The sequence below is a fragment of the Sus scrofa genome, chromosome 16 (genome assembly GCF_054392235.1).
Source record: "Sus scrofa isolate SSC_HxYL_T2T_F1_AM1 chromosome 16, Sscrofa_HxYL_maternal_Yorkshire_Landrace_v2.0, whole genome shotgun sequence".
Lineage (NCBI taxonomy): Eukaryota > Metazoa > Chordata > Mammalia > Artiodactyla > Suidae > Sus > Sus scrofa.
Window position 1 is genome coordinate 56,398,219 of NC_139398.1, and position 25,705 is coordinate 56,423,923.

General features: G+C 34.7%; 1 protein-coding gene across 30 annotated transcripts in view; it reads left to right on the forward strand.

The window, feature by feature from the left end:
• The window catches only part of ERBIN (erbb2 interacting protein), a 183,553-nt gene that overhangs the window by 112,593 nt on the left and 45,255 nt on the right, over positions 1-25,705 (forward strand). For all 30 annotated transcript variants that reach the window (XM_085002372.1, XM_085002379.1, XM_085002374.1 and 27 more), the window contains 10 exons: positions 2,882-2,960; positions 4,600-4,689; positions 7,194-7,250; positions 10,712-10,775; positions 18,534-18,608; positions 19,759-19,903; positions 21,395-21,467; positions 22,037-22,166; positions 22,586-22,701; positions 24,281-24,350. In XM_085002372.1, the coding sequence (XP_084858498.1) occupies positions 2,882-2,960; positions 4,600-4,689; positions 7,194-7,250; positions 10,712-10,775; positions 18,534-18,608; positions 19,759-19,903; positions 21,395-21,467; positions 22,037-22,166; positions 22,586-22,701; positions 24,281-24,350 (899 nt within the window). The remainder of the gene's footprint in view (positions 1-2,881; positions 2,961-4,599; positions 4,690-7,193; positions 7,251-10,711; positions 10,776-18,533; positions 18,609-19,758; positions 19,904-21,394; positions 21,468-22,036; positions 22,167-22,585; positions 22,702-24,280; positions 24,351-25,705) is intronic.

Consider the following 25,705-nt stretch of genomic DNA (forward strand, 5'->3'; position numbering starts at 1 on the left):
GTATCCAGGATCACTGCTGTGGTGCGGGTTTGGTCCCTAGGAACATACATAGAACTCTTAAAATTATCTTTTCCCATATAAAATTTTAGAACAGTAGAACATGCTATAATCTTTGGTTTCTCCTTAGATAGACTTTGTCATATACTAAAAATATTATAGTTTGGAATAATATTTATGTAGACTGTTTCAAGATACATTACAGACTTTAATAAAAGCCAGTGAAATGAGAAACATAAGTATTAAAATGAAGTGGGTCTCTAATGAGGACAGCATAGAATGTCCTCCTTCTGCCCTCTACATGGAATTTTTTTTTTTTTAAGTATATGATAAGAATTATTCACCACAACCAAGTGGGACCTATTCTGGGCATTCAAGGCTGGTTTGATATTTGAATTTTTTTTTTTTGTCTTTTTAGCACAGCACAGGCAGCATATGAAAGTTCCAAGGCTAGGGGTCGAAACAGAGCTGCAGCTTCCAGCCTATGCCACAGCCACAGCAACGTGGGATCTGAGCTCAGGCAGTGCTGGATCCTTGACCCGCTGAGTGAGGCCAGAGATTGAACCCACATCCTCACTCGGATACTAGTTGAATTCTTTACTGCTGAACCATGATGGGAACTCCAGTATTGACATTTATAGAATCCTCACTCTTACTCAGATTTTTCCCAGTTTACATGTGTGTGGTAGGTTTGAATATTCACCACAGTCAGGTCTCCAGGTCTCTTTAAGTCTTCTCTTACTTGGGTAGTCCTTTGTTTTCCTTTGTCTTGTCTTTTTTGACCTGGATAGTTTTTGATTTTTTGGCCACTCCCAGTCATATAGAGTTCCTGGAATTCTCTCCCCCGCCTTTTTTTATGGGTTCCTTTGTTATGCAAAAGCTTTTAAGTTTGATTAGGTCCCATTTGTTTGTTTTATTTTTTAATTTTTATTTATTTTTTGCTTTTTAGGGCTGCACCTGCAGCATATGGAGGTTCCAAGGCTAGGGGTCGAATCGGAGCAGTAGCTGCTAGCCTACAGCTCAGCCATAGCAATGCAGATCCGAGCCACCTCTGCAACCTACACCACAGCTCACAGCAATGCTGGATCCTTAACCCACTGAGTGAGGCCAGGGGTCAGACCTGTGTCCTCATGGATACTGGTCAGATTCATTTCCACTGAGCCACTATGGGAACTCCCCACTTGTTTATTTTTGTTTTTGTTTTTATTTTCATTCCTCTGGGAAGTGGATCTGAAAAAAACATTGCTGTGATTTATATTAAAGAGTATTCTGCCTATATTTTCCTCTTTTTTTTTTTATAGTATCCGGCCTTATGTTTTTTATAGTATCCAGCCTTTATGTTTATGACCTGGACAGTTTTGAAGATTACTTAACATTTGTATAAGATTTCCCTTAATTTGGATTTGTTTGATGTTTGCTTATGACTAAATTCAGGTTGCGTGTTTTTGGGCAGGAATGTGGCAGTAGATGTTGCACCCCTTCTCAGTGCATCTTTGATTAGTTGCCCCATGATGATGCTGTTAACTCCTAATGCTAACTTTGAAACAGTTCAAGCGGTGCCTGTGAGATTTCTTCACTTTTTTCCCCCTCTTATAATTAGTAATTATATCTTTGAGGGGGAAATTTTGAGACTGTATTAATATGCTGTTTCTCTTTATTCTTTTACCTAGTAATTTTAGCATCCATTGATGAGTTTTGACTGATTGGTTATTACATTGATCTATACCAGTTGATGATTTTGTATCATCCATTTTTTATCATCTGAAATTCTATACTTGGTACTGTGGTAAACTTTATTTAGAATCATACAGTGATGCAGTTGAAAGAGCCTTAAATGATGCTCTGGTGTCAACCTTCTTGAATAGTCACTTTGTGTTAGCGGCGGTCTTACACTACAGAACTTTAGGAATATTTTTTGAAGTTATTAATTTGCATTCTTCAATCTAGATTACAGTAGTACTACTTAAAGTTGATCTATGGAGAGTTCCTGTCCAAAATAAAATAAAATAAAAATAAAATCTATGGATTTTTGCTAATTCACAAATTATTGTTACTGTGTTTTTGCTGAGATAATTGAGAGAAGATTAAGTGCTTAGAAATTTTTACCATAATTTGACTTGTCACATTTGTATTGTTGTTGTTGTTTTTTTTTTGTCTTTTTGCCATTTCTTGGGCCGCTCGCACGGCACATGGAGGTTCCCAGGCTAGGGGTCTAATCGGAGCTGTAGCTGCCAGCCTACGCCAGAGCCACAGCAGTGTGGGATCCGAATCACGTCTGTGACCTACACCACAGCTCACGGCAACGCCGGATTGTTAACCCACTGAGCAAGGGCAGGGATCGAACTGCAACCACATAGTTCCTAGTTCGATTCGTTAACCACTGCACCATGATGGGAACTCCCACATTTGTATTGTATTTTATAAAAGTGTTGGTGTACAATTGCCTCAGACATATCCACTGGCGTATATGACACAGATTTTCTACCTCTTCTGTCTTCAGCTTTGCTTTCATCTTTGTTATCTTATGTGAATTAGAGGCCAGCTCAATCTGGAGCCCAGCATTTAAAAAGTAATGCCTCTTATTATGTGAGAAAAACAGAAAGAATACTAAATGTTCTGTATTTTGTGTCCTTAACACCACATTGAGAAGGCACTGGTTTTCAGAAAAACTAAGAAAAGGGAAGGAAGGTAAAACTCATCAAGATAATGAGCATTTGTAAGAGGCAAAAAAAGAAGAAAGAAATTGTTGCAGAGGTTTCTGTTTGGTTGTGTTGGTTTGTCAGTTTACTAAGTTTGCTGCTCGGTAAATTTTGAATCTGTAAATCATAATATTGTCCTTTGTAATAGATTCTTTTCACTTGATCATTATTTGTTCACTTTCTAGGAATACAGGAGTTTCCAGAAAATATAAAAAATTGTAAAGTTTTGACAGTTGTGGAGGCCAGTGTAAATCCTATTTCCAAGTAAGTGCTCTCTTGAATTATAAGTTATGTTTGTGAGTAAAGCAGCTATGAAATAGTAGAATCTTACTGTCTACATTTTAAAGAATAATTAATATCAGTCTTAAATATATACAAAATTTTAATTCTAGATTATAAATGAGCCTTTTAATTACTCTTTCTAACCCCATGTATTACAAAGGTAAATTTGACATCCAACAGATCATGCAAGTGTCTTTCTCCAAGTTTCATTGTCAGAAACGAGAATAGAATGTAGGTCTCCTAGCTCAATATTAGTTGCACAATATAAGAATGTCTTCACCTACAAATCCAGTGTGTGTCACACTCAGACTTTTGAAGGTAATAAAGGAAACATAAAGGTCTAAAAGGGAAAAATAGGAGTTCCCTGGTGGCTTAGTGAATTAAGGACCTGTTATTAGTCACTTTGTGGTGGGAGTTCCATCACCGGCCTGGGAACTTCAGACAAAAAAAAAAGGGGGGAGGGGGACAGTACAAAAAGGAAAAGCCATGTGATTGGTTGTACCATATGCCAGAGGTCATATATATTCCTTTGTGGTGGTAATGGCTATAAACAGGATGCTCTCCTAACACCAAAGCTGATAAGTCTTGCAGAAGCAAAAGATATATGGTGTGAAGCATAGCTTAGTAAAGCTAAGTAGAAAGTTGAAACCAGTTTTCACATATTACAATAGTGTATTTGAAGAGTTTTTCCAGAGTCACATGACTTGTTGTAGAAAGATGGAAGAGCTGTGACATAGTGGGGAGAGAGAAGATGAATCAAAGACTGATGTGTCTTACTACCAGTTTTGTTCTTGTTACCATCCTGGACAAACATGTAAAGAAGATGTTTTACCTCCATGTGAAAATAGTTCTCTAGCATCAAGTTTTAGATCTGTAATTTCTTTTGAATGCCAGACTGAACAAAAGTAAAGCTAGTTAATAGGTTCTTATATGACCTTAAAATGTCATTCAGCTTTTAATAATCTCATTTGGTCACTATAAAATTTTACAATCTTTATTTGATTGTTTAGTGGCCTAATATTGAAACTGAAAATTATCTAAACCAGGGGCTCTCAAATAGGGACAATTTTGGCCTTAACTATTACTTAATAAATTCTGGAGGTATTTTTGGTTTTCTTAACCTTAGGTGGTGGGCAGTACTGTAATTGGCTTCTAGTGAGTTAGAGGCCAAGGTTGCTGATAAACATCCTACAATGCAGCAGACAGCCTCTTAACAATAAAAAATATTGTCAAAAAATATTGTCAAAGTTTAGAATTCCTTATCTGGTCCTTTGGATTGATATTAGATAAGGCAAATTTCAAGAGTGCATGTTGAAGTCATAGTTATGTTCTAAATACATTTCTGTTTGTTGTGGCCCATTTGCAGTTGACTGTTTTGTGCAGATTTTATCTTATTGAGGCAAATATTGCCTCACTTCCTTTTTATAAAAATATGGAGGTGTAAATGTTGAAATAGGTAAGTTACTATAAAAGGCAAATCTCAATTTGAGGATTACTCATAAAGGTAACGAGGTAATCGTCTGTTAAGAACATGTGTTAGTTGGATAGTCTCTTAAATCGATTTTAATAAGAAATAAATTCTGTATATGAATTAATTTAAATTCTGGTATATTTTATATAGGCTTCCTGATGGATTTTCTCAGCTGTTAAACCTAACCCAGTTATATCTGAATGATGCTTTCCTTGAGTTCTTGCCAGCTAATTTTGGCAGGTAAATTATGGTTTCTCCTAAAAACTTCTCAGCTTTTGTAAAGTTTACAAAACTATAAGTTGCTTTAGTAATACTATTAAATTATACTTTCATAGGCTCTTTTGTCATTATTTGCAAATAATGTAGTTTTCTTAGTTTTTATAGTTTCTCCAGAACTTATTTTCACTTTGAATTTATCTTCTCAAGTAAACAATAAGCAGTGAAAATTTAAAGGAAAAAGTAATTTGACTTGAATTAGTTGTTAAAGTATGTAAAAATAGGGAGTTTAAGTGGGGATAATTTTTGTATATTTGAGATGGAATGCTTTTTCTTAGCATTTATCGTATTTGAAAATGATCTAATTATAGATTTTTCTGTCTTCACTGAAAGCAAAGTTCTGGGGAAGAGAAAAATGTATTTCTGGTATCCACGCTATTGCTCCCCCCCGCCAAACTTAGCTTCCCATCGTATTATAGTCCCTGAATAATTTTTCTAATGAAAAGCTGAATCAATAAATGAACAGCAAGTATCAAATTACTGTTTTATTTAAAGTAATTACTAGAGAACGTGCTATGCAAGTACATGTTATTATTGTCATCTTTTTGTCTTAAACACAAATACCATATGATCTCACTTATATAGGAAATCTTAAACACCAAAATCCCAAGCTAATAAATACAGAGAAAAGATTGGTGGTTGCCAGGAGTTCCTCTTGTGGCTCAGCAGGTTAAGAGTCCCACCTTGTTTCTGTGAGAATGTGGGTTCAATCCCTGGCCTTTCTCTTGGGTTAAGGCTTTGTCATTGCTGCAGGTTGTGGCATAGATCACAGATGCAGCTCAGATCTGATGTTGCTGTGGCTGTGGTGTAGGCTGTAGCTGCAGCTCCAGTTCAAACTCTGGCCTGGGAATTTTGTTTGCCACAGGTGCTGCCATAAAAAGAAATTTAAAAAAGGTTGGTGGTAGGGGGTGGGGTAGTTACATGCTCAAAAGTGATCAAAAGGTAAAGACTTCCAGTTATAAAATAAATAAATCATGGGGATGTAATGTACTACACAGTGACTGTAGTTACTCATACTGCGTTGTATAATTGAAAATTTCTAAGAGAGTAGATATTAAAAGTTCTTATCTCAAGAGAAAATTTTTCTAGTAACTCTGTATGGTGGTAGATGTTTAACTAGACCTTTTGTGGTGATCATTTCACAATATTTTTGACTCTGGAATAATGCTGGCGTTAGGAGTGCTAATCCTTTGTACAGTTGAAAATCTACAGATTTTAAAACTGAAATTAAAAAACCTTTTTTTAAGGCCACATCCACGGCATATGGAAGTTCCCAGGCTAGGGGTCTAATTGGAGCTACATTTGCTGGCCTACGCCACAGCAACGCCAGATCCGAGCCTTGTCTTCGACCTACACACACCACAGCTCACAGCAGTGCCAGATCCTTAACCCACTAAGCAAGGCCTGGGATTGAACCTACAACCTCATGGTTCCTAGTCGGATTTGTTTCCACTGCACGATGAAATTCCAAAAAACTTTTAATCACGGTTTAAAAACTACAGATATGGAGGGCCAACATAACTTACAGTTGGCCCTCCATACCTGTAGTTCCTTAATATCTAATTTTCCAAATCTGTAGATTCAACAACTGCTGATTGTTCAGTGCTATCATGAAAAAAAGTCTGTTTGTAAGTGGATTTGCACAGTTCAAACCCATGTTTTCAAGGGTTAGTTGTGTATATACAAGTATCAAATCATTATGTTCCACACCTGAAACTATAATACTGAATGTCAATTATATTTCAGTAAAGAAAGAATTCTGGGCATTGTTGACACTCAGTGATTGTCCTGTGGGAACCAGATATATCATGCTTTATACATATATGTATATGTCTCTATATACATATATATATTTCATGTACTTGCCAGATTTCTTTTTTGTACTTGGATCACTTTTTAATTTTAATTTGAAATATATTTGTTGCATAATAGTTTGTAAGTTTAAGGTATACAACCTGCTGACTTCATACATTTATATATTGTAATATGATTGCTATTCTAGCATTACTGAGCACCTGTGGATCACTTCATCTGCTCATTTATCTTCTAATTTTATTAGATTGTGCATCACTGAAGTGCCAGAGGTTTTTTCTTTTCTGTATACTTTTGTGTTTCTTTATTTTTCTCTTAGCTAAACTCTAGACTTGAATTATTGTTATTTAATCTATTAATGACAAATAATTTGGGAAGACATTTTCACAGAAATGCATGAAGTTCACTAGGATTGGTATTTAGAGACAGTTTTCTGCTTTCAGTATGTCTAGAAGTGTTTATATCCCCTCCAGTTACTTTTGAGTAGAAGAAATAGTCTTCCTTTGTATTTCTGTGTAATTTTTAACACAGTTTTCTGCACATTGTAATTACATAATAAATATTAGTTGCTTTAAAACTTTGGAGGATGGTATTGATTTGTTAAATTCTTCGTCTTTGTCATGGATGCTTGATTTATTTTATTTTTTGTTTTGCAGATTAACTAAACTCCAGATATTAGAACTTAGAGAAAACCAGTTGAAAATGTTGCCCAAGTAAGTAAAGGTGCTGTCTTTTCTAAAATTTAGTTTAGAATTTTAAATTCTTAAATCCTTAGAGAAATTGTAACTTTTTAATATCTAAAACATGATGGCAAGTTATTTTAAAAGATTTATATTGTTGTCATTGTATTTTAATTAGTGATGTTCAATATAAAAATATGTACATTTCTGGATATTTAATATGTGATTTCATAGCTCTCTGGAACTCAGTCTTGTGTGACAGAAGTCCAAATAATGAGTATGTAAAGCCCACCCGAATCCCAAATAAAGATCCCAGTTTCTATACTAGAGCTGTTACACAGTACTCATTAGAGAAATCCATAGGTCTTCATGTGAAGTCAGATAACTGGTTCTAGGAACTTGTCCTATATTAGTCTGTTGTAAATTAGACATGGGATGGAGGGCCCCCTACTGGCAAACTTACATCAAGAGGAGATGGCCATCCAAAAACAAATAAGATAAAACTAAAACAGATCTACAGACTCAAAATCCCGTTGTAGTCTGCGTCCATTTATTGAATAAATGACTTAAAACACCTGGAATCATTGCTGTGTTTTTATGGGTGAGGCAGTGACGAACTACAGACTGGTTAAATCACTGCCTATTTTTTGTAAATAGTTTCATTGGGACCACATTCATTTATTTACATACTGGCTATGGCTACTTTTGCTCTGCAGCAGTAGGGTCAAGTAGTTGTGACAGAGACTGTATGCAAAGCCTAAAATATCTGACCCTTACAGCAAACCTCTCAGGTTCCTGTTTATCAAGAGCTAATTGTCACCTATTCCTTGAAGCACCTCCATTTCTCCAGGAGTTAGTTTTTTTGTTTTTAACTCTACTTCTCTGGCATCTTACTTATATCTCTTACGACATTTACCACATTAGTCTAATTTTTAAAATACATCTCACTCTTTTCTTACCTGATCAGCATGTTTACACGTGTACAGGTAATTGATCCCAACATCCTCCCACCATGAATCTTTGTCTGTGAAGGCAAAAATTGTATATAGTTTTGATTCCCCCAAAATTGGGATGAATGGAATTTATAGTAATGGTTGTGAGCATAAATTAAAATGGGAATGATCCTTTTTAAAATTCAAAAAGTTTTAAATTTTCACTGATTTGATACTGGCATTGACGACTCCTTAGCTCAGAACTTAATTGCTGAGAGATGTGAATAACCAAGGTGTAGATTGTTTACTGAAATACCTAAGCCTACAGTTAATATGGTGTCTTTTATATCATAGGTGATTTGATTATTTAACTCTTTATATTTTAACTCTTTATTTAACTTAAAATTGGGCTTTGCCAATGCATTTGCAAATGTAATTCTTTATTGCTTTATTTTAAAGACATAACTAAAATATCTGAGGCCTTACAAACTATAAAGAGGCCATGGTTTTAAATGTTAGGAAAGTCATCCGCATTCAGGTTATGTGAGTGGCCCTTTTTATTATCAAATATTAGAATAGCAGGAAAACTGTTTTGAATATGTAGTTAAATGAAATTTAATACCATCTTAATACTGGAGAGCACAGTACCAAAAACACAAGGAATGTATATGTTTACTTCTGAGACAGGAGAAGTTAAAAATGAGTTAAATATAAAGGATGTTTAGAGATAAACCGGAGGAAATTTGAGGGATTTGTTTTTACTTTCTCTTTGAAGTAGGAAGCTAGATCTTTTTTGAATTTTGAAATTTAAAAAAAAATTTTTAAATTTTTATTATGAAATTTTTTGTCTTAGATAGATTTTTGAGGTGTGTGAGTAGAACAGAAGTTGCCAGTGTTAGCTACAGCAAGTTGAAATGGAGATGCTTTTAGAATTTTAAAGTATACTTCCTCTTTTTTTTATTACCTGTGTCATTCACATTTCCTAAATCAATTTTAAAACATAACTTTCTAAGAATGTTGTTTGTAATTAAATTTTGGGGTGCACTGCTTTTCTTTTTGTACCTCCCCCTTTTTTTATAACTTACCCTTGTTGATATAAAGTGTTTAGTTGCTGCAGGTGAATTTTCTGTGCTGTCTTGTCATTATACAAATATTGAATTTTTAAAAATTAGACTATATTTTCTACTTTCAGTCTTCACCCCTCCTTAGCCCTCTTTACCTTTCTCAAATGTCCATCTGGTATGGTATTATGGACATAGGAGTTAGCATCTAATCTTTCTTGAGAAAGAATCTGGATACAACTTTGCTTTGTTATGTAAAGCAAACTGGATCTGATAAACAGGTTTTCTGGACAAAGACAGATGGAAGGGAAGTAGAATTATAGTAACTCATAGAACCTGAGAATAGGCACCTAATTGAAGTTAAAAAAACAGCTTTAAGAAAATAGTGTTGGGAGATGAGTTAAAGGAGTGTTGATAGAATGGCATTTTTAAAATGGAAGGGTTAGAGAAACTTAGTCTGCTCTAATGTTAGGTCAGTAACATAATGACATTGCAGTTATGATAGGTATTCTTACTTTTTTATTCTACTAAAGAGAAATTTAGCTGAGTTTTGTTTACTATTTCTAATTTGTTTAATTTCAAGAGAAGGCAGAAATAAATAATCTGTGTTCTTCTGTCATAATTTAAGGAGCTTGTTGGTTTTTAATGATGTTAATTTCCCAATTAACATATTGATCTATTGCTAATATGGTTGTATTTTGCTATCCTTATGTCATATCCTAAAAAATTCATGTAGCTCTTTATTTGGGGAGCCGATAGCCCTTAGACCTATTAAATAATAGGTTTTTCTAAAAATAATTTTAAGATTATATAAATATATATATTTGAATTAATTAGCAATTAATTTAGTTTAAAAAGTACCTTTATTGAAGGAGAGATAAAAGTACTGCTTAGTTTATTTCATTATGAAATCAGCTTGTACATTTTTCAAGTTTCTGTAGTTGGAGAAATGTTGGTATTAAGTTGGAAGTTAAAAAAAATTATATATGGTAATTTGTGATTCATTTAAAACTTTATTTTGAATTGTATTGAATTTAATTTGAAAACGTGAGGAATAATGTTTACTGTTCTTGCAATTCTGAATACCAATTTTCAGTTAGTTATCTTGAAGTTTTTCAAATACTCGACTGGTCTTATAAAATGGTAGTAATTAATAGAAGCTGCCGAACAGTCTAATTATTAGTTGATTTGTACTGTCTGGAAATTTATTCTGTGAAAAAAATAAAAATCAGTTACTTGTATTCTGGCCTCTGGGTTTAAACTTACTGCACTTGCTTCTTAAGGATAGAAATAACCTGATGAGAAGCCATAGTAGAGAATGATTGATAACTTGTTTTATTTAGAAATTAATTATGACTTTTTTATTAGAAAATTATTTTCATTTTGTCAATATTTGAAAGCCTATTTGTTATTACATAATAATTTACACTATAAATTTTAAAAGCTTCCATGTAATTAATACTTTTGTGTACTTAATTCTTTATTAATTCATTGTGCATAGAACCATGAATAGACTGACCCAGCTGGAAAGACTGGATTTGGGAAGTAATGAATTCACAGAAGTGGTATGTTCTCACCAACTGCACCATCCATAAGTCTTACATTTGATCAAGAAGAAAATGTGAAAATTAATGTATTTATTTTTCTGCATTTTTCAAGTATAAAATTGGGTAAAGATATACACATATTTTGGAGAGACAAGGTACAGATATGAAAGTTCTTAACATGGAAAATTAAACAGATAAAATAAACAGATTTGACAGGAGTGAGAGTAAAAGGGTAAAATTGATGAGAAAACCATGGAAAAGGTAATGAAAAGATTTTAGGTATGGCAAGTAGAAACTTAGAGATTATAAGGGAAATTATTTCCTCAGACTTGAATGCATCAGGAAAAGTACTTCTCTTTTTAATCGAAGTATAAGTAATTTACAGTGTTGTATTGTTTCAAGTTTGCAGCAGAGTGAGTTAGTTGGATATACATATATATTTTTCAGATTCTTTTCCATTATAGATTATTATAGGAGTTTATACTTCTGTGTGATATACAGTCCTCATTATTTTATATGTAGTAGTGTATATATATATTATTTACTTATTTTATATATAGTAGTATATATATACTAATCCCAACTAATTTATCTCTTGTCACCCTACCCCACCCCACCCTCACTGTCCCCTTTGGTTTGTTTTCTGTGTTTCTGAGTTTACCTCTGTAGTGTAAATAAGTTTGTGTCATTTTTATAGATTCCATGTGTAAATGATCATCACATGATATTTGTCTTTGACTTACTTTGCTTAATATAATAATCTCTCTCTAGTTCTATCCATGTTGTTGCAAATAGCATTATTTTGGTCTTTTTTATGGCTGAGTGATAATCCATTGTGTGTGAGTGTGTATATGCAGACACACACACTAGCCCCCCCACCCCCAACATCTTCTTTATCCATTCATCTGCCAGTGGACATTTAGGTTGTTTCAGTGTCTTGGCTATTATAAATAGCACTACAGTGAACATAGGAGTGCATATATCTTTTCAAATTAGAGATTTGTCTAGATAGATGCCCAGGAGTGGGATTGCTGGATCATATGGCAACTCTATTTTTAGTTTTCTGAGGCATCTCCATCCTGTTCTCCATCGTGGCTTCACCAATTTATATTCCCATCAACAGTGTAGAGGCTTCCCTTTTCTCCATAACTGTCTCCAGCATTTTTTATTTGTAGACATTTTAATGACACCTCATTACAGTTTTGATTTGCATTGCTTTAATAATTAATGATGTTGGGCATGTTTCTGTTTGTCATCTGTGTGTTTTCTTTGGAGAAATGTCTATGTAGGTCTTCTGCTCATTTTTCAATTAGGTTGTTTGTTTTTTGTTACTGAGCTGCATGAGCTGGTTCATGTATTTTGGAAATTAATCCCTTGTACCTCTTACTGTTCAGAAATATTTTCTGCCATCCTGTAGGCTGATTTTTCATTTGTTTATGGTTTCCTTTGCTGTGTAAAAAGCTTTTAAGTTTTGTTAGGTCCCTTTTGGTTGTTTTTGTTTTTATTTTCAATACTCTGGGAGGTGGATCCAAAAAAATAATGCCGCCATTTATGTTAAAGTGTGTTCTGTGTTTTCCTCTAGAAGTTTCATAGTATATGGTCTTACATTTAGGTTTTTAATCCATTTTGAGTTTATTTTTGTATATGTTGTTAGAGAGTGTTCTATTTTCATTCTTATACATGTAGCTGTACAGTTTTCCCAGCACCACTTATTGAAGAGACCATCTTTTCTCCATTGTATATTATATTCTTGCCTCTTTTGTCATATATTAATTGACTGACTGTAGGTGCATGAATTTATTTCTGGGCTTTCTGTCCTATTCCAGTAATCCATATTTCTGTTTTGTGTCAGTACTATACTGGTTTTGACTACTATACCTTTGTAGTGTAGTCTAAAGTCTGGGAGTGTGATTCCTCCAGCTCTCTTCTTTTTTCTCATGATTGTTTAGGCTATTTGGAGTCTTTAGGATTTCCATAAATACTGAAAAATTTTTTATTCTAGCTCTATGGAAGATGCCAACTTTAATAGAGTTTGCATTGAATCAGTTGATTTCTTTGGGTGCTGTGGTCAGATTATCAATATTGATTCTTCCAACCATCTATGTTGTCTTCAGTTTCTTTCATCACTGTCTTATAGTTTTTGGAGTATAGGTATTTTGCCTCTTTAGGTAGATTGTTCCTAGGTATTTTATTCTTTTTGATGTGGTGGTAAATGAGATTGTTTCCTTAATTTCTCTTTTTGACATTTCATTGTTAGTGTATATAAATGGCAACAGATTTATTTATAGCAATTTTGTATTTAGGAATGCTACTGAATTCATTGATGGGCTCTGGTAGTTTCCTGGTAGCATCTTTAGGATTGTCTGTTTATAGCATCATGTCATCTCAGAGAGTGACAGTTTTACTTCTTTTCCAATTTGGATTCCTTTATTTCTTTTTTTTTCTCTGATTGCCATAGCTAGGACTTCTAAAACCATGTTGAGTAAAAGTGGCAAAAGTGGGCATCCTTGTCTTCTTCCTGACCTTAGAGGAAATGCTTTCAGTTTTTCACCATTGAGTATGATACCAGAAAAGAAAGGAAAAAAGAAAGAAATGAGGACAATTTGAGGCATCTGGGACAACATCAAGGAAGCTAATATTCACATTATAGAGTTTCCATAAGGAAAGGAGAGAGAGAAAGGACCTGAGAAAACATTTTAAGAGATAATAGCTGAAAACTTCCCTGACCTGGGGAAGGAAACAGTCACCCCAGTCCAGGAAGCACAGAATCCCATACAGGATTAACTCACAGAGTAATATGCCACAACACATTATAACCAAAATGATGGAAATTAAAGAGAAAATATAAAAAGCAACAAGGAAAAAAGCAACAAATAACTTACAAGGGAACTCCCATAAAGCTATCAACTGATTTTTCAGCAGAAGCTCTGCAGTCAGAAGGGTGTGTCATGATGTATGTAAAGTGATGAAAGAGAAAAATATACATCCAAGAATACTCTACCCAGAAAGGCTCTTTTTCAGATTTGATGGAGAAATCAAATGCTTTACAGACAAGCAAAAGGTGAAAGAATTTAGCACTACCAGGAATTCCCACTGTGGGTCAGGGGGTTAAGAACCCAACTATTATTATCTATGAGGATGTGGGTTTGATTCCTGGCCTCACTCTATGGGTTAGAGATCTGGCATTGCTGTGAGCCGTGGTATGGGTTGCAGACGCAGCTTGGATCTGGCGTTGTTATGGCTATGACATAAGCTGGCAGCTGCAGCTCTGATTTGATCCGTAGCCCAGAAACTTTCATATGCTGCAATTGCGGCCATAAAATGAAAAAAAAAAAGAAGGAAAAAAAGAATTTGGCACCACCAAACCTTTTACAACAAATGTTAAAGGAACTTCTCTAAGCCAAAAATAAAAGGCCACAACTAGAAACAAGAAAATTACAAAATGGAAAAGCTCACTGGTAAAAGCAAACATACAATAAAGTATGAAATCATCCATGTATAAAAGCTAGTAGGGAAGAAAAATCATTTATATCCACAATAAAGCAGTTAGCGATACATAAAATACATCCATGTATAAAAGCTAGTAGGGAAGAAAAATCATTTGTATCCACAATAAGCAGTTAGCGATACATGAAATAATTAGATGTAAAATATAATATCAAAAACAGTAATCATAAGGGAAAGAGAGTGAAGATGAAGGGTATCTAAAATACACTTGAAATTACGAGAACAGCAACTTAAAACAAGCACGCACACATACACACACATACACACAGACTCCTAACAATAATCTCGTGACCACAAAACAAAAATCTATACTAGATATATGATAAAGAAAAAGGAATCCAAACAAAACACTGAAGATACTCATCAGATCACAAGAGAAGAGAACAAAAGAAGAAAGGGGGGGAAAGTCCTACAAAACAAGTCCAAAACAGTTAACAAAATGACAGGAAGAACATACATACATGTTGATAATTACCTTAAATGTAAATAAAGTAAATGTTCCAACCAGGGAGTTCCTGTTTGTTGCTCATCAGGTTAAGGACCTGATACTGTCTCTCTTAGGATAAAGGTTTAATTCCTGGCCTCGCTCAGTGGGTTAAGGATCCAGCATAGTTTGCAGATTCCCTGGTGTTGCTGTGGTTGTGGCATAGACTGCAGCTGTAGCTGTGATTCGACCCCTAGCTTAGGAACTTCCATATGCCGCAGATGTGGCTGTAAAAAGAAAAAAAATGTTCCAACAAAAAGATAGGGAGAGTGAGCATTCCCTTGTACCATAGTGGATTAAGGATCCTGGAATTGTCACTGCAGTGGCTTGAGTTGCTGCCTTGGCACAGGTTCAATCCCTGACCAGGGGTGTGGTCACAAAACCCCCAGTAACAAAAGCCTGAATGGATTCAAAAACAAGACCCATGTATTTGCTGCCTTTGAGAGACTCACTTCAGATCTAGAGGCATATCCATACTAAAGTGAGGGGATGGAAAATGGTACTCCATGAAATGGAAAACAAAAAAACAAAAAAACTGGGGTTGCAGTATTTACATGAGACAAAATAGGCTATACAGTAAAGTCTATTGTAAGAGGTAAAAAGAATATTACATAATGATCAAGGGATAATCTCAAAAGATTTAATAGTTGTAAATACATATGCACCCAACACAGGTGCAACTTACTATATAAGGAAAATATTAATAGACATAACAGGAGAAATTTTCAGTAATACAATAATAGCAGGGGACTCTAACACTCCACTAATATCAATGGACAGATCAATAAATGGACAGATCAATAAATATGCTTATATTTATAGTTCATTCCATCTAAAAGCAGTAGAATACACATTCTTTTCAAGTGCACATGGAACATTTTCCTGGATAGATCAGATGCTGGTCCACAAAGCAAGCCTAGATAAATTTAAGGAAACAGAAATTATATCAAGCATCTTTTCTGACCGCGTGCTATGAGGGTAGAAGTCAACCACAAGAAAACAACTACAAAAAAACACAGACATGCAGAGGCTAAACAATTGCTACTAAATAATCAAGGGATTAACTGAAGAAATGAAAGGGAAAATAAAAAAATACCTGGAGACTAATAGAAATGGAAACATGATGATGTAAAACCTATGGAATGTTGCAAAAACAATTGTAAGAAGGAAGTTTATAGTCAGACAAATTTACCACAGGAAATTTAATAAAAAACAGAAAAAACAAAAACTCAACCTATCCTTTCTTTATGTGTAACGGAACTAGAGAAAGAAAACAACAAAACCAAAAGTTGGAGTTCCCATCGTGGTGCAGTAGGAACAAATCCAACTAGGAACCATGAGGTTGCAGGTTCAATCTCTGGCCTCACTCAGTAGGTTAAGGAACTGGTGCTGCCATGAGCTGTGGTGTAGGTCGCAGACACGGCTTGGATCTGGTGTTGCTGTGGCTCTGGTGTAGGCTGGCAGCTACAACTCCGATTCGACCCCTAGCCTGGGAACCTCCATATGCCACAGGTGCAGCCCTAGAAAGGACAAAAAGACCAAAAACAAACAAAAACCAAAAGTTGGTAGAAGGAAAGAAATCATAAAGATCAGTGAAGAATAAATGAAATGGAGACTTAGAACAATAGAAAAGATGAAGGAAACTAAAAGCTGGCTCTTTGAAAAGATAAACAAAAATGATAAACCTTTAGCTAGACTCATCACAAAAAAAAATTGAGGGCCCAAATCAATAAAATTAGAAATGAAAAAGGAGAAATTACAGCTGATACAACAGAAATGCAGAAGATCATAAGAAGTTACTACAAGCAACTGTATGCCTATAAATTGGACCTGGAAGAAAGGGACAAATTCTTAGAAAGGTACTGTCTCCCAAAACTGAACCAGGAAGAAACAGAAAATATGAACAGGCCAGTTACCAACACTGAAATTGAGTCAATAATTTAGAAACTCCCAACAGCCAGAAGTTCAGGAACTTACTCTGTAAGGTCACTATCTCCTTAGTATCAAAACCAAAGATAATCACAAAATGAATATTATTAGCCAGTATCACTGATGAACATAGATGCACAAATCCTCAACAAAATATTAGTAAACCAATTCTGGCAATACATTATTTATCCCAGGAATGCAAAGATTTTGTAAATATTTGCAAACCAATCAGTGTGATACACCTTAACAAACTGAAGAATAAAAAACACATGATCATCTCAGTAGATGCAGAAAAAGCTTTTGATAAAATTCAACATCCATTTATGGCTAAAAAAAATAATAACTCAGAGGTGTTCCCTGGTAGCTCTGTAAATTAAGGATCCAGTGTTGTCACTGCTGTGGCTTGGGTCACTGCTTTGGTGCAGATTCAGTCCTTGGCCTGGGAACTTGTGAAACATGGTACAGGCACGTCCGAGAGGGCTTAGAAAGAACATACCTCAACATAATAAACACTGTATTTGACAGACCCACAGCTAACATCATACGCAATAGGAATAGTACTTCTGAATCAAAAATAACTCCACGGGAGTGCTGATTAGGAATTTTTTCAGATAAAATACTTCTCTATAATTTTACTTAATAGCTAAAATGAAATTACTGAGTGAAACCACTGTTATTTTCAAGTTGATATTGAGATCCCTGAATCATGCTTTTACTGTGTATGCAGTGTGTACTGTGATGTTGAGTTTAAAAAGGAAAAATGAAGTATGTAAGTTTCTTATCTTCAGTCATTGCTCCAAGAGAGCTCAGAAAATAGGCTATTTTTTAAAGAGGAATTCATTAACTTGATTTAATTGGCTTTCCCTTATTATTGGACATTTAAGATGTATGTTGCCTTACTTCTTTTTCCTCTCTCTTAGTCATGAGGGAGTTTTTTTTTGTTTGTTTGTTTGTTTTGTCTTTTTGCCTTTTCTAAGGCCACTTCCAGGGCATATGGAGGTTCCCAGGCTAGGGGTCTAATCGGAGCTGTAGCCGTTGGCCTACACCAGAGCCACAGCAATGCAGGGTCTGAGCCGTCTCTGAGACCTACACTGCAGCTCATGGCAACGCCGGATCCTTAACCCACTGAGCAAGGCCAGGGATTGAACCCACAACCTCATGGTTCCTAGTTGGATTCGTTAACCACTGCGCCTCAACGGGAACTCCAAGAGGGAGTATCTTTGTATTTTTTTTTTTACAGATGCCTTAAAGTCTACATCTTTTTACAGATAATGATTGAAAGTTTTTATTGTATACTTAAAAGTAATGGGTCTAATTTTTATTGTATAAATACTTGAGCCTGATATGTAATCAAAAACTAAATTTAATGCAGTCTACTGTTGTGAAATGTCTATTTAGTAATATTTGTATAATAACTGTAATGTAGTAGTAGGACTTGAGTCTTGGCTGTGCTTTTTTCCCCTCCTAATTAAAAAACATTTTAAACTAAAATTTATCCCTAGAAATTCCCAGGGGCCAAAAAAGGAGTTCCCCTTATAGCTTAAGGTTAAGAACTGATATAGTGTCCATGACAATGGGGGCTGATCTCTCACCTTGCTCAGTGGGTTAAGTATCCATTGTTGCCACAAGTTGCAGTGTAGGGTACATATGCAGGTTGGATCAGGCATTGCTGTGGCTGTGGTGTAGGCTGGTAGCTGCATTACTGATTCGACCCCTAGCCCAGGAACTTCCATTTGCTGCAGATGCAGCTCTAAAAAAGAAAAGAAAAAAGAAATTTCCAGGGGAGCATCTTTTGCCAAATTAGTATATTCAGGTAAATTAATCAATCTCTCCCTCTTGCCTCTTTATCTAAACAGCCTGAAGTACTTGAGCAACTAAGTGGATTGAAAGAATTTTGGATGGATGGTAATAGACTGACTTTTATTCCAGGGGTATGTACATCAAGTTTTAGACTTCTTTTTATTGCTATCTATCCTTTACATTTTTATCAATTACACATTTTCAAGTAAGTCTTAATTAATTTAAAAGTGATTATTCTTAATACTGTTAGATAGAAACAAATCACTTTTTTTTTTTAACTGTCAACACATTCTTGATTAAAATTATAAAATTTCCATAATAGGGAGTTGCTGTTGTGGCTCAGCAACAACAAGAACCCAACTATTGTCTGTGAGGTTGTGGGTTTGATCCTTGTTCAGTCAGTGGGTTAAGGCTTTGTTGTTGCCACAAGTAATGGTATAGGTTGCAGATGCAGCCTGGATCCTGTGTTGCTGTGGCTGTTATGTAAGCTAGCAGCTGTAGCTCCAATTCAACTCTTAACCCAGGAACTTTATATGCTGCAGGTGTGGCACTAAAAAGAAAAAAAAATTTCCATAATAAATTTTTGTGAAATAGAATTGACCCATGAACAATTCAGGGATTAGGGCACCAAACCTCTGTGCCGTTGAAGATCTTTGAGTCAGCCCTCCCTATCTGAGATTCCTACCTGACAAAGGTTCCTCCTCCCAACCTGAGGTTCTGCATCCACAGATTCAGCCTACTTCAAATGGATTAGTAGGTGGTATTTACTGTTGAAAAATCATCCAAATATAAGTGGATCCATTAAGTTTAAGCCCATGTTGTTCAAGGGTCAGCTGTAATCTCTTTTTAATGCCATGGGGTATATCTTTCTGTGCAATTTCAGTTGACTTTATGTTCTATTTCATTATGCCCAGGGAATTGTTAAAGTAGACTATTTTCTATGTAGTTTCTTAGCAGCTGACATTTTGTTCATTCTCAGACCTAAAGCCATATGAATACCCATATGTGCCTTTTCCCTAGCTAATGATGGTCAGCTCTTCTTTCCAGTGCCCAAAGAAAAGTATATATCTGTTGTCTCTCTCCTGGGCTAAAATTGGTAGGAGCTCTTAGCTCTTAGCTTTATTACTGAATGCATTACAATTACATCATGTTAAAAAACATGATGAATTCTCTCTCATGTAAACATTTAATTATAAATTATAATTGGCATTAGGTTTATTATCTAAGTGTTTTAAACTTACTGTTGATGGAGTCATTAGATTTCTTGTTTTGTACCTATAGTTTATCGGTAGTTTGAAACAGCTCACATATTTGGATGTTTCTAAAAATAATATTGAAGTGGTTGAAGAAGGAATTTCAGCATGTGAAAACCTTCAAGACCTCCTCTTATCAAGCAATTCACTTCAACAACTGCCTGAGACTATTGGTTTGTATCACTTTCTAGTTCATGTAATTAATTTTTAATGATATCAAATCTGAGAAACTTATTGCCATTGGTTGATTCAAAGCTTCTATGTATCAAATTTTATTTGTTATGAGCTAGTTCTTCTATACCCTGTAATCATAGATCTTATTTGAATTTTTTCCTGGTTTGATCAGTTATACAGTTTACTCTGTTTTTTCCTTATTTTAAGAAAATATCATTTTTATCACTTCAATACATTTTGAATTCTTTAAAAGAGGTTAGTTTATCTAAACTTGGTTTAAAACTTGATCATAACCCTTATCTAGTAACTTTTAGTCTTAACTTCATTTTAGACTCCCAGGCGAGAAGATAGATCAGTTCAGCAAGTCATGTGAAAGTCTATATAGTTGACCCTTGAACAACGAGAAGGGTTGACCCTTGTACAACAGTAGAAAAATCTCATACAATTTATCTGTGGACTCAACCAACTGTGGGTCATGTATTTCCTATTGAAAAAAAATCTGTATGTAAATGGACCTGGGCGTTTCAAACCTGTGTTGTTCAAGGGTCAGCTGTATTTGTGTAGTTGCTTGTCTGATGATGCATCAAGGGAATTTACTTACTTTTTTAAAGAACCAAAATTTTCAATCTTGGCATCTTCCGTGATATTTAAATACAGAAATCAAAGATATTTTTATAGGAGTTCCCATTGTGGCTCATAGGTTTAAGAACCTGACATAGTCTCCATGAGATTGTGAGTTCAATCCCTGGCCTTGGTCATTGGGTTAAGGTTGCTGCAAACTGCAGCCTCGGTCGTAGATGCAGCCTGAATCTGGTGTTGCCGTGGCTATAGTATAGGCCTGCAACCGTGGCTCCAATTTGACTCTTAGCCTGGAAACTTACATGAGCCGCAGGTGTGTCCGTAAAAAGAAGGAAAAAAAAGAAAAAAGAAAAAAAATGCTTACGTATTTGCAGTTAAATTGCACAACTGTTTTAGCTCAGCTTACAGTTTGCAAATTCTACCATAATTTATTCAACCCTTAATTTTAAACTCCATTCTTATTATTTTAGTATTTAGTATACATAGAATATGTAGAATATGTAGTTTGTTATACACTTAAGAAAACTACCTTCATACTATCACTTCTTTAATCCACTAATACCTTCAGTTTGTATTGTGCGTCTTCACTGTGCCCTGATGGCACTGTTTTAAGGAGCATGGCTACAACAGTGAGCAAAGGAGACCAGGCTCCATATTCTTATGAAGATTACATTTTAGTGAGGGTTAAATCAATAAACATACACTAAAAAGATAAAATGTACATGTGAATTGAAAATGTAAGATAAGAGAATAGAGAGTTGATGGGGTTGGGGTAGTGTCTCTTTTAGATAGGTTGGTTTGTAAAATTTCTTTATGATTCATGTTAAGCATAGTATGTGCCTACATTTACTGTTGGTTGACTTACTTCTAGTTCCAGATGGAAAATTGTATATTATTTCTTCCCTCAATAGGTTCATTGAAGAATGTAACAACTCTTAAAATAGATGAAAATCAATTAATATATCTACCAGACTCTATAGGAGGGTAAGATTTTTGTGAATTAATGGAACTAGAAGGTTTTACTTTCACTTCATCATGCCATATTTTTTTTCAGGTAACTGCATAACATTTAAAGGATATTCCAGAAACCTTTAAATAAGCAGTTGATTGGAGTTCCCCTTGTGGCTCAGCGGAAATTAATCCAACAGTTTCCATGAGGACTTGGGTTTGATCCCTGGCCTCACACAATGGGTCGAGGATCCAGTGTTGCCACGAGCTGCGGCGTAGGTCGCAGACATGGTGCAGATCCCACATTGCTGTGGCTGTGGTGTAGGCCAGCAGCTGTGACTCCTGTTCGACCCCTAGCCTGGGGACTTCCATATGCCGTGGGTGTGGCTCTAGAAAGCAAAACAAAAAAAGGCAGTTGATTGCATATTGCAGGTTGGGTTTATTTATAATAAAGGTAGGCTGATTTTTATTGGTGAAGTTTAGCTTAAAGAAAATAGATTTTTTTTTTCTAGGTTTGTTAAAGTCAAGTTCAGATGTTCATGTGTTCCTAAAGTGTTGGATTGTATACAGGAAATCTTTAAAAAGATGTTTTTTTTTAATTAAAGGTTAATATCAATAGAAGAACTGGATTGTAGCTTCAATGAACTTGAAGCTTTGCCTTCATCTGTTGGGCAGCTTACTAATATAAGAACCTTTGCTGCAGATCATAATTACTTACAACAGTTACCCCCGGAGGTACTGTATTTTAAATTTGCTTTGAGTATTTATTTTTTCTAATTATTATTTATAGCTATCAAGTGTGGTTTTCTTTATTCATAGATAATTATGTAACTAAGTTATTTGCTTTCTGAATAATAATTATCTATATTGATTTGCAAGAGATACCTAAATACTTCTCTTCATATATGAAGGTTAATAATTAAAAAGGGAAAATATAATTCCTTTTATAAATGAGAAGAGTATTTTTATAACTTTTAAAAATGATACTTACATATGTTAAGCAGTAGGCTAAAGTTTTGTTTTGTTTTTTTAATAATTTATTTTTTTTCCCACTGTACAGCAAGGGGATCAAGTTATCCTTACATATATACATTTTTTTCCCCCCACCCTTTGAGGCTAAAGTTTTGGTGCCTAATTCTGTATTTCTCTTTCAGATTGGAAGCTGGAAAAATATAACTGTGCTGTTTCTCCATTCCAATAAACTTGAGACACTTCCAGAGGAAATGGGTGATATGCAAAAATTAAAAGTCATTAATCTAAGTGATAATAGGTTTGTAACAATGTAATTGGTTTATAGAAGACATCTGTTGGATGAAATTAGTTTCATTGTATGTGATAGAAAATTTAATGCATGTTTTCTTTTTCATATATATTTCTGTTTTTTGAGTAGAATTTTCATTTGAAAGAGTGATTTAATTTTACCTGATGTCAATTATCACACTGTGATTATGTGTCATGGTTCATTTTGTGTCAGCTTTAGCTATACAGTCTTAATTCTGTACTTAAAGTAACCATTTTTTATTCCTAAAGTAAGATCCTTGCCTTAGTAGTGCTGTTAAACGAAGTAGCTTTTATTTTTTTTCTTTTTCTTTTCACAGCCGCATCTATGGCATATGGAAGTTCCCAGGCCTCAAGGAACTCCACAGCCACAGCAAGGCCAGATCTAAGCCGATCTATACTGCATCTTGTGGCAATACCAGATCCTTAACCCACTGAGCAAGGCCAGGGATCAAACTTGTATCCTAATGGATACTAGTTGGTTTTGTTGTTGCTGAGCCACAACAGGAACTCCCAAAGTAGCTTTTAATCTAATCTACTTGTATTAATCTGGGCAAAGGTGTGCTTAGATACCCCTTCAGATAACTTGGACAGCACAGACAAGGTGCAGAGCAAATCATCACTAGGGATGCTAAATTGGTACTGTGTTTAAGTTAGAACAGATTGTCCATAATTTTTCCTCATGTATAGATACTAATAATGATAAAAGAACATTTGTAGAGAATTTTTTTACATTTTGTTTTATAGTATCTTACGAAGTATTCAAAACAGCCCTATGAAATTATGAAACAGATATTCCCCTTTTATGCAGAATAAAATTAAGACTAAGATTTAAGGTGATTCACATGACTTATAAAGTAGAGCTGAAATGTAAACTCAGTTTTCTCACTAAGGATATTCAGACTCTTCCATTTTATTTAAGAACTCCTGCACCCCCCCTTTAAAATTAAATCCTTGTTTCAGCCCATGCTTTGTACCCTTAAAACCAGAGCCCTAAATTCCAGCATGCTGAACTTCTATATTCCCTGGGTTCTTGGGAAGTTAGCCATGGAAGAATAGGCATAAGATAAAAGGTTTAAATATCCATTCTGTTTTAGATAGGGTGCACTTACAGTTTAACATTCTACTTAGTGTTCCTCTTACTTTAATTTTATTCATAATGATGTTAAAATAGTCTCCTTGAGTATCAAAGTGCTGGCTCACAAAGAAATAAAAAGAGTGCAGTGTTTAAAACAAACTCTTATTAAGAGTGATTCCTGTAACAGTTCTCTCTTGATGCAAATAAAATATCCAAAGCAATTTTGTGAGACATAACTTAATTTGTCCTTGCCTTTGCACTGAGGTAGGAATAGTTGAAGAATTATATTTTAAAAATGAATTTTTATAAAACTGGATAGTATTTTGTCTTAAATTCTGTTCAAAAACCTATATTGGATTTTCTCCTAAATTAAATATTTTTCTCCTGTTTTCATGTGCAATAATGTAACATTGTTTCAAATACCACTAGATTTAGCTCTCATTTTAACATTTCTTATTTTTAAAGTTTAATTTTTGTTTGTGTTTTTTCTCAGATTAAAGAATTTGCCCTTTAGCTTTACAAAGCTACAGCAATTGACTGCTATGTGGCTCTCAGATAATCAGGTAGGCATTCTGATTGTATAAATTCCAGTTGTTCTGTATGATGGTACATTCTGATTTACATAGGATTATTTAAGAGCCCTTCTACTCTGGTACACATGTAAAATCATATATACATGTGGAAAATATTTAGATAATAGATAACTTTTGTGAAATATGTATAGATTCATGAACAATAGGTCCTGTTGGGCTTGTCTAACTTCTCCTAAATCCGTAGAAAAGATGTATTAGATTAGCAAATCAGACAAAATGCTCCCTAGCTTTTTAAAGGTTTTATAGAGGTCCTCTGTGGCATATATCTGTATAAACTTGATAATTAATTTAAATTATGCATTGAGTCAAGCACTTTCACATACTTAAATAAGTGTTTCTAAAGAATTAAGAGTTACTCCTTGGATTTTTCTTTGTTTGACAAACATTTTTGAAAGCTTACAGTAGGCCATGTACCTTCTCTGAGAGCTGAAATTATACTGATGAAGCAAATAAAATTCTTACATTCTCATTGAGTTTATATTCTCATGGGAGAAGGAGATAAGTAACTATATAATAATGTTTCAGAACTATAGAGAAAAATAAAGCTGATGGGCATTGGAAAAGTAGCAGGGTCAGAGTAAATATCCTGTTTTAAATAGAGTGATTTAGAAAGTATCTGTCTGAAGAAGGAAACAGTAGAGCAGATGAAATGAAGAGCGAGGCATTTCGTGAATTGGGAGAGAGGAAAAGAATACTAAGAATAAAGGCCCTGATACTTAGTGTAACTGAAGAATAGATAAAATCCCAGTGGATTGGAATGTAGTGAGCAAGGGGGAGAGTTGTTTAAGAATTAGATCAGAGAGGAAATTGAGACTAGATCACATAGGACCTTGTAGGCCATACTAATCACTTGGGGTTTTAGATAGAAATCTGTTGAAATATTTTATACTAAGAAATGATATGATTCGAATTTTTAAAAGGTCATCCTGGCTGTTGTATGAGGAATGCACTATGGATGCTGAGGTTGGGAGTGGGATATCTGTATTGGAACTCCAATTTAGGAAGCTATTGGAGTTAATTTAGAAGGAGATGTTGCTAGGCTTCACCTAGTATGATAGTAGTGGAGACGGTGAGAAGAGTTCGGGTTTAGGGTGCATTTTAAACATTTTTTATTATTTTTAAATTTATTTATTTATTTTTGGCTGTGCCTGCGGCATGCAGAAGTTCCTGGGCCAGGGCTTGTACCTATGCCATAGCAGTTTGGCAGTGCTGTTCTATAAATTAGGATAAGAAAGATCCTTAACCTGCTGAGCCACAGTGGAACTCTTGGGCTGCATTTTTAAGAGATTGCCAGAGGGGCTTATTGATGAGCTAAATGTGAAACT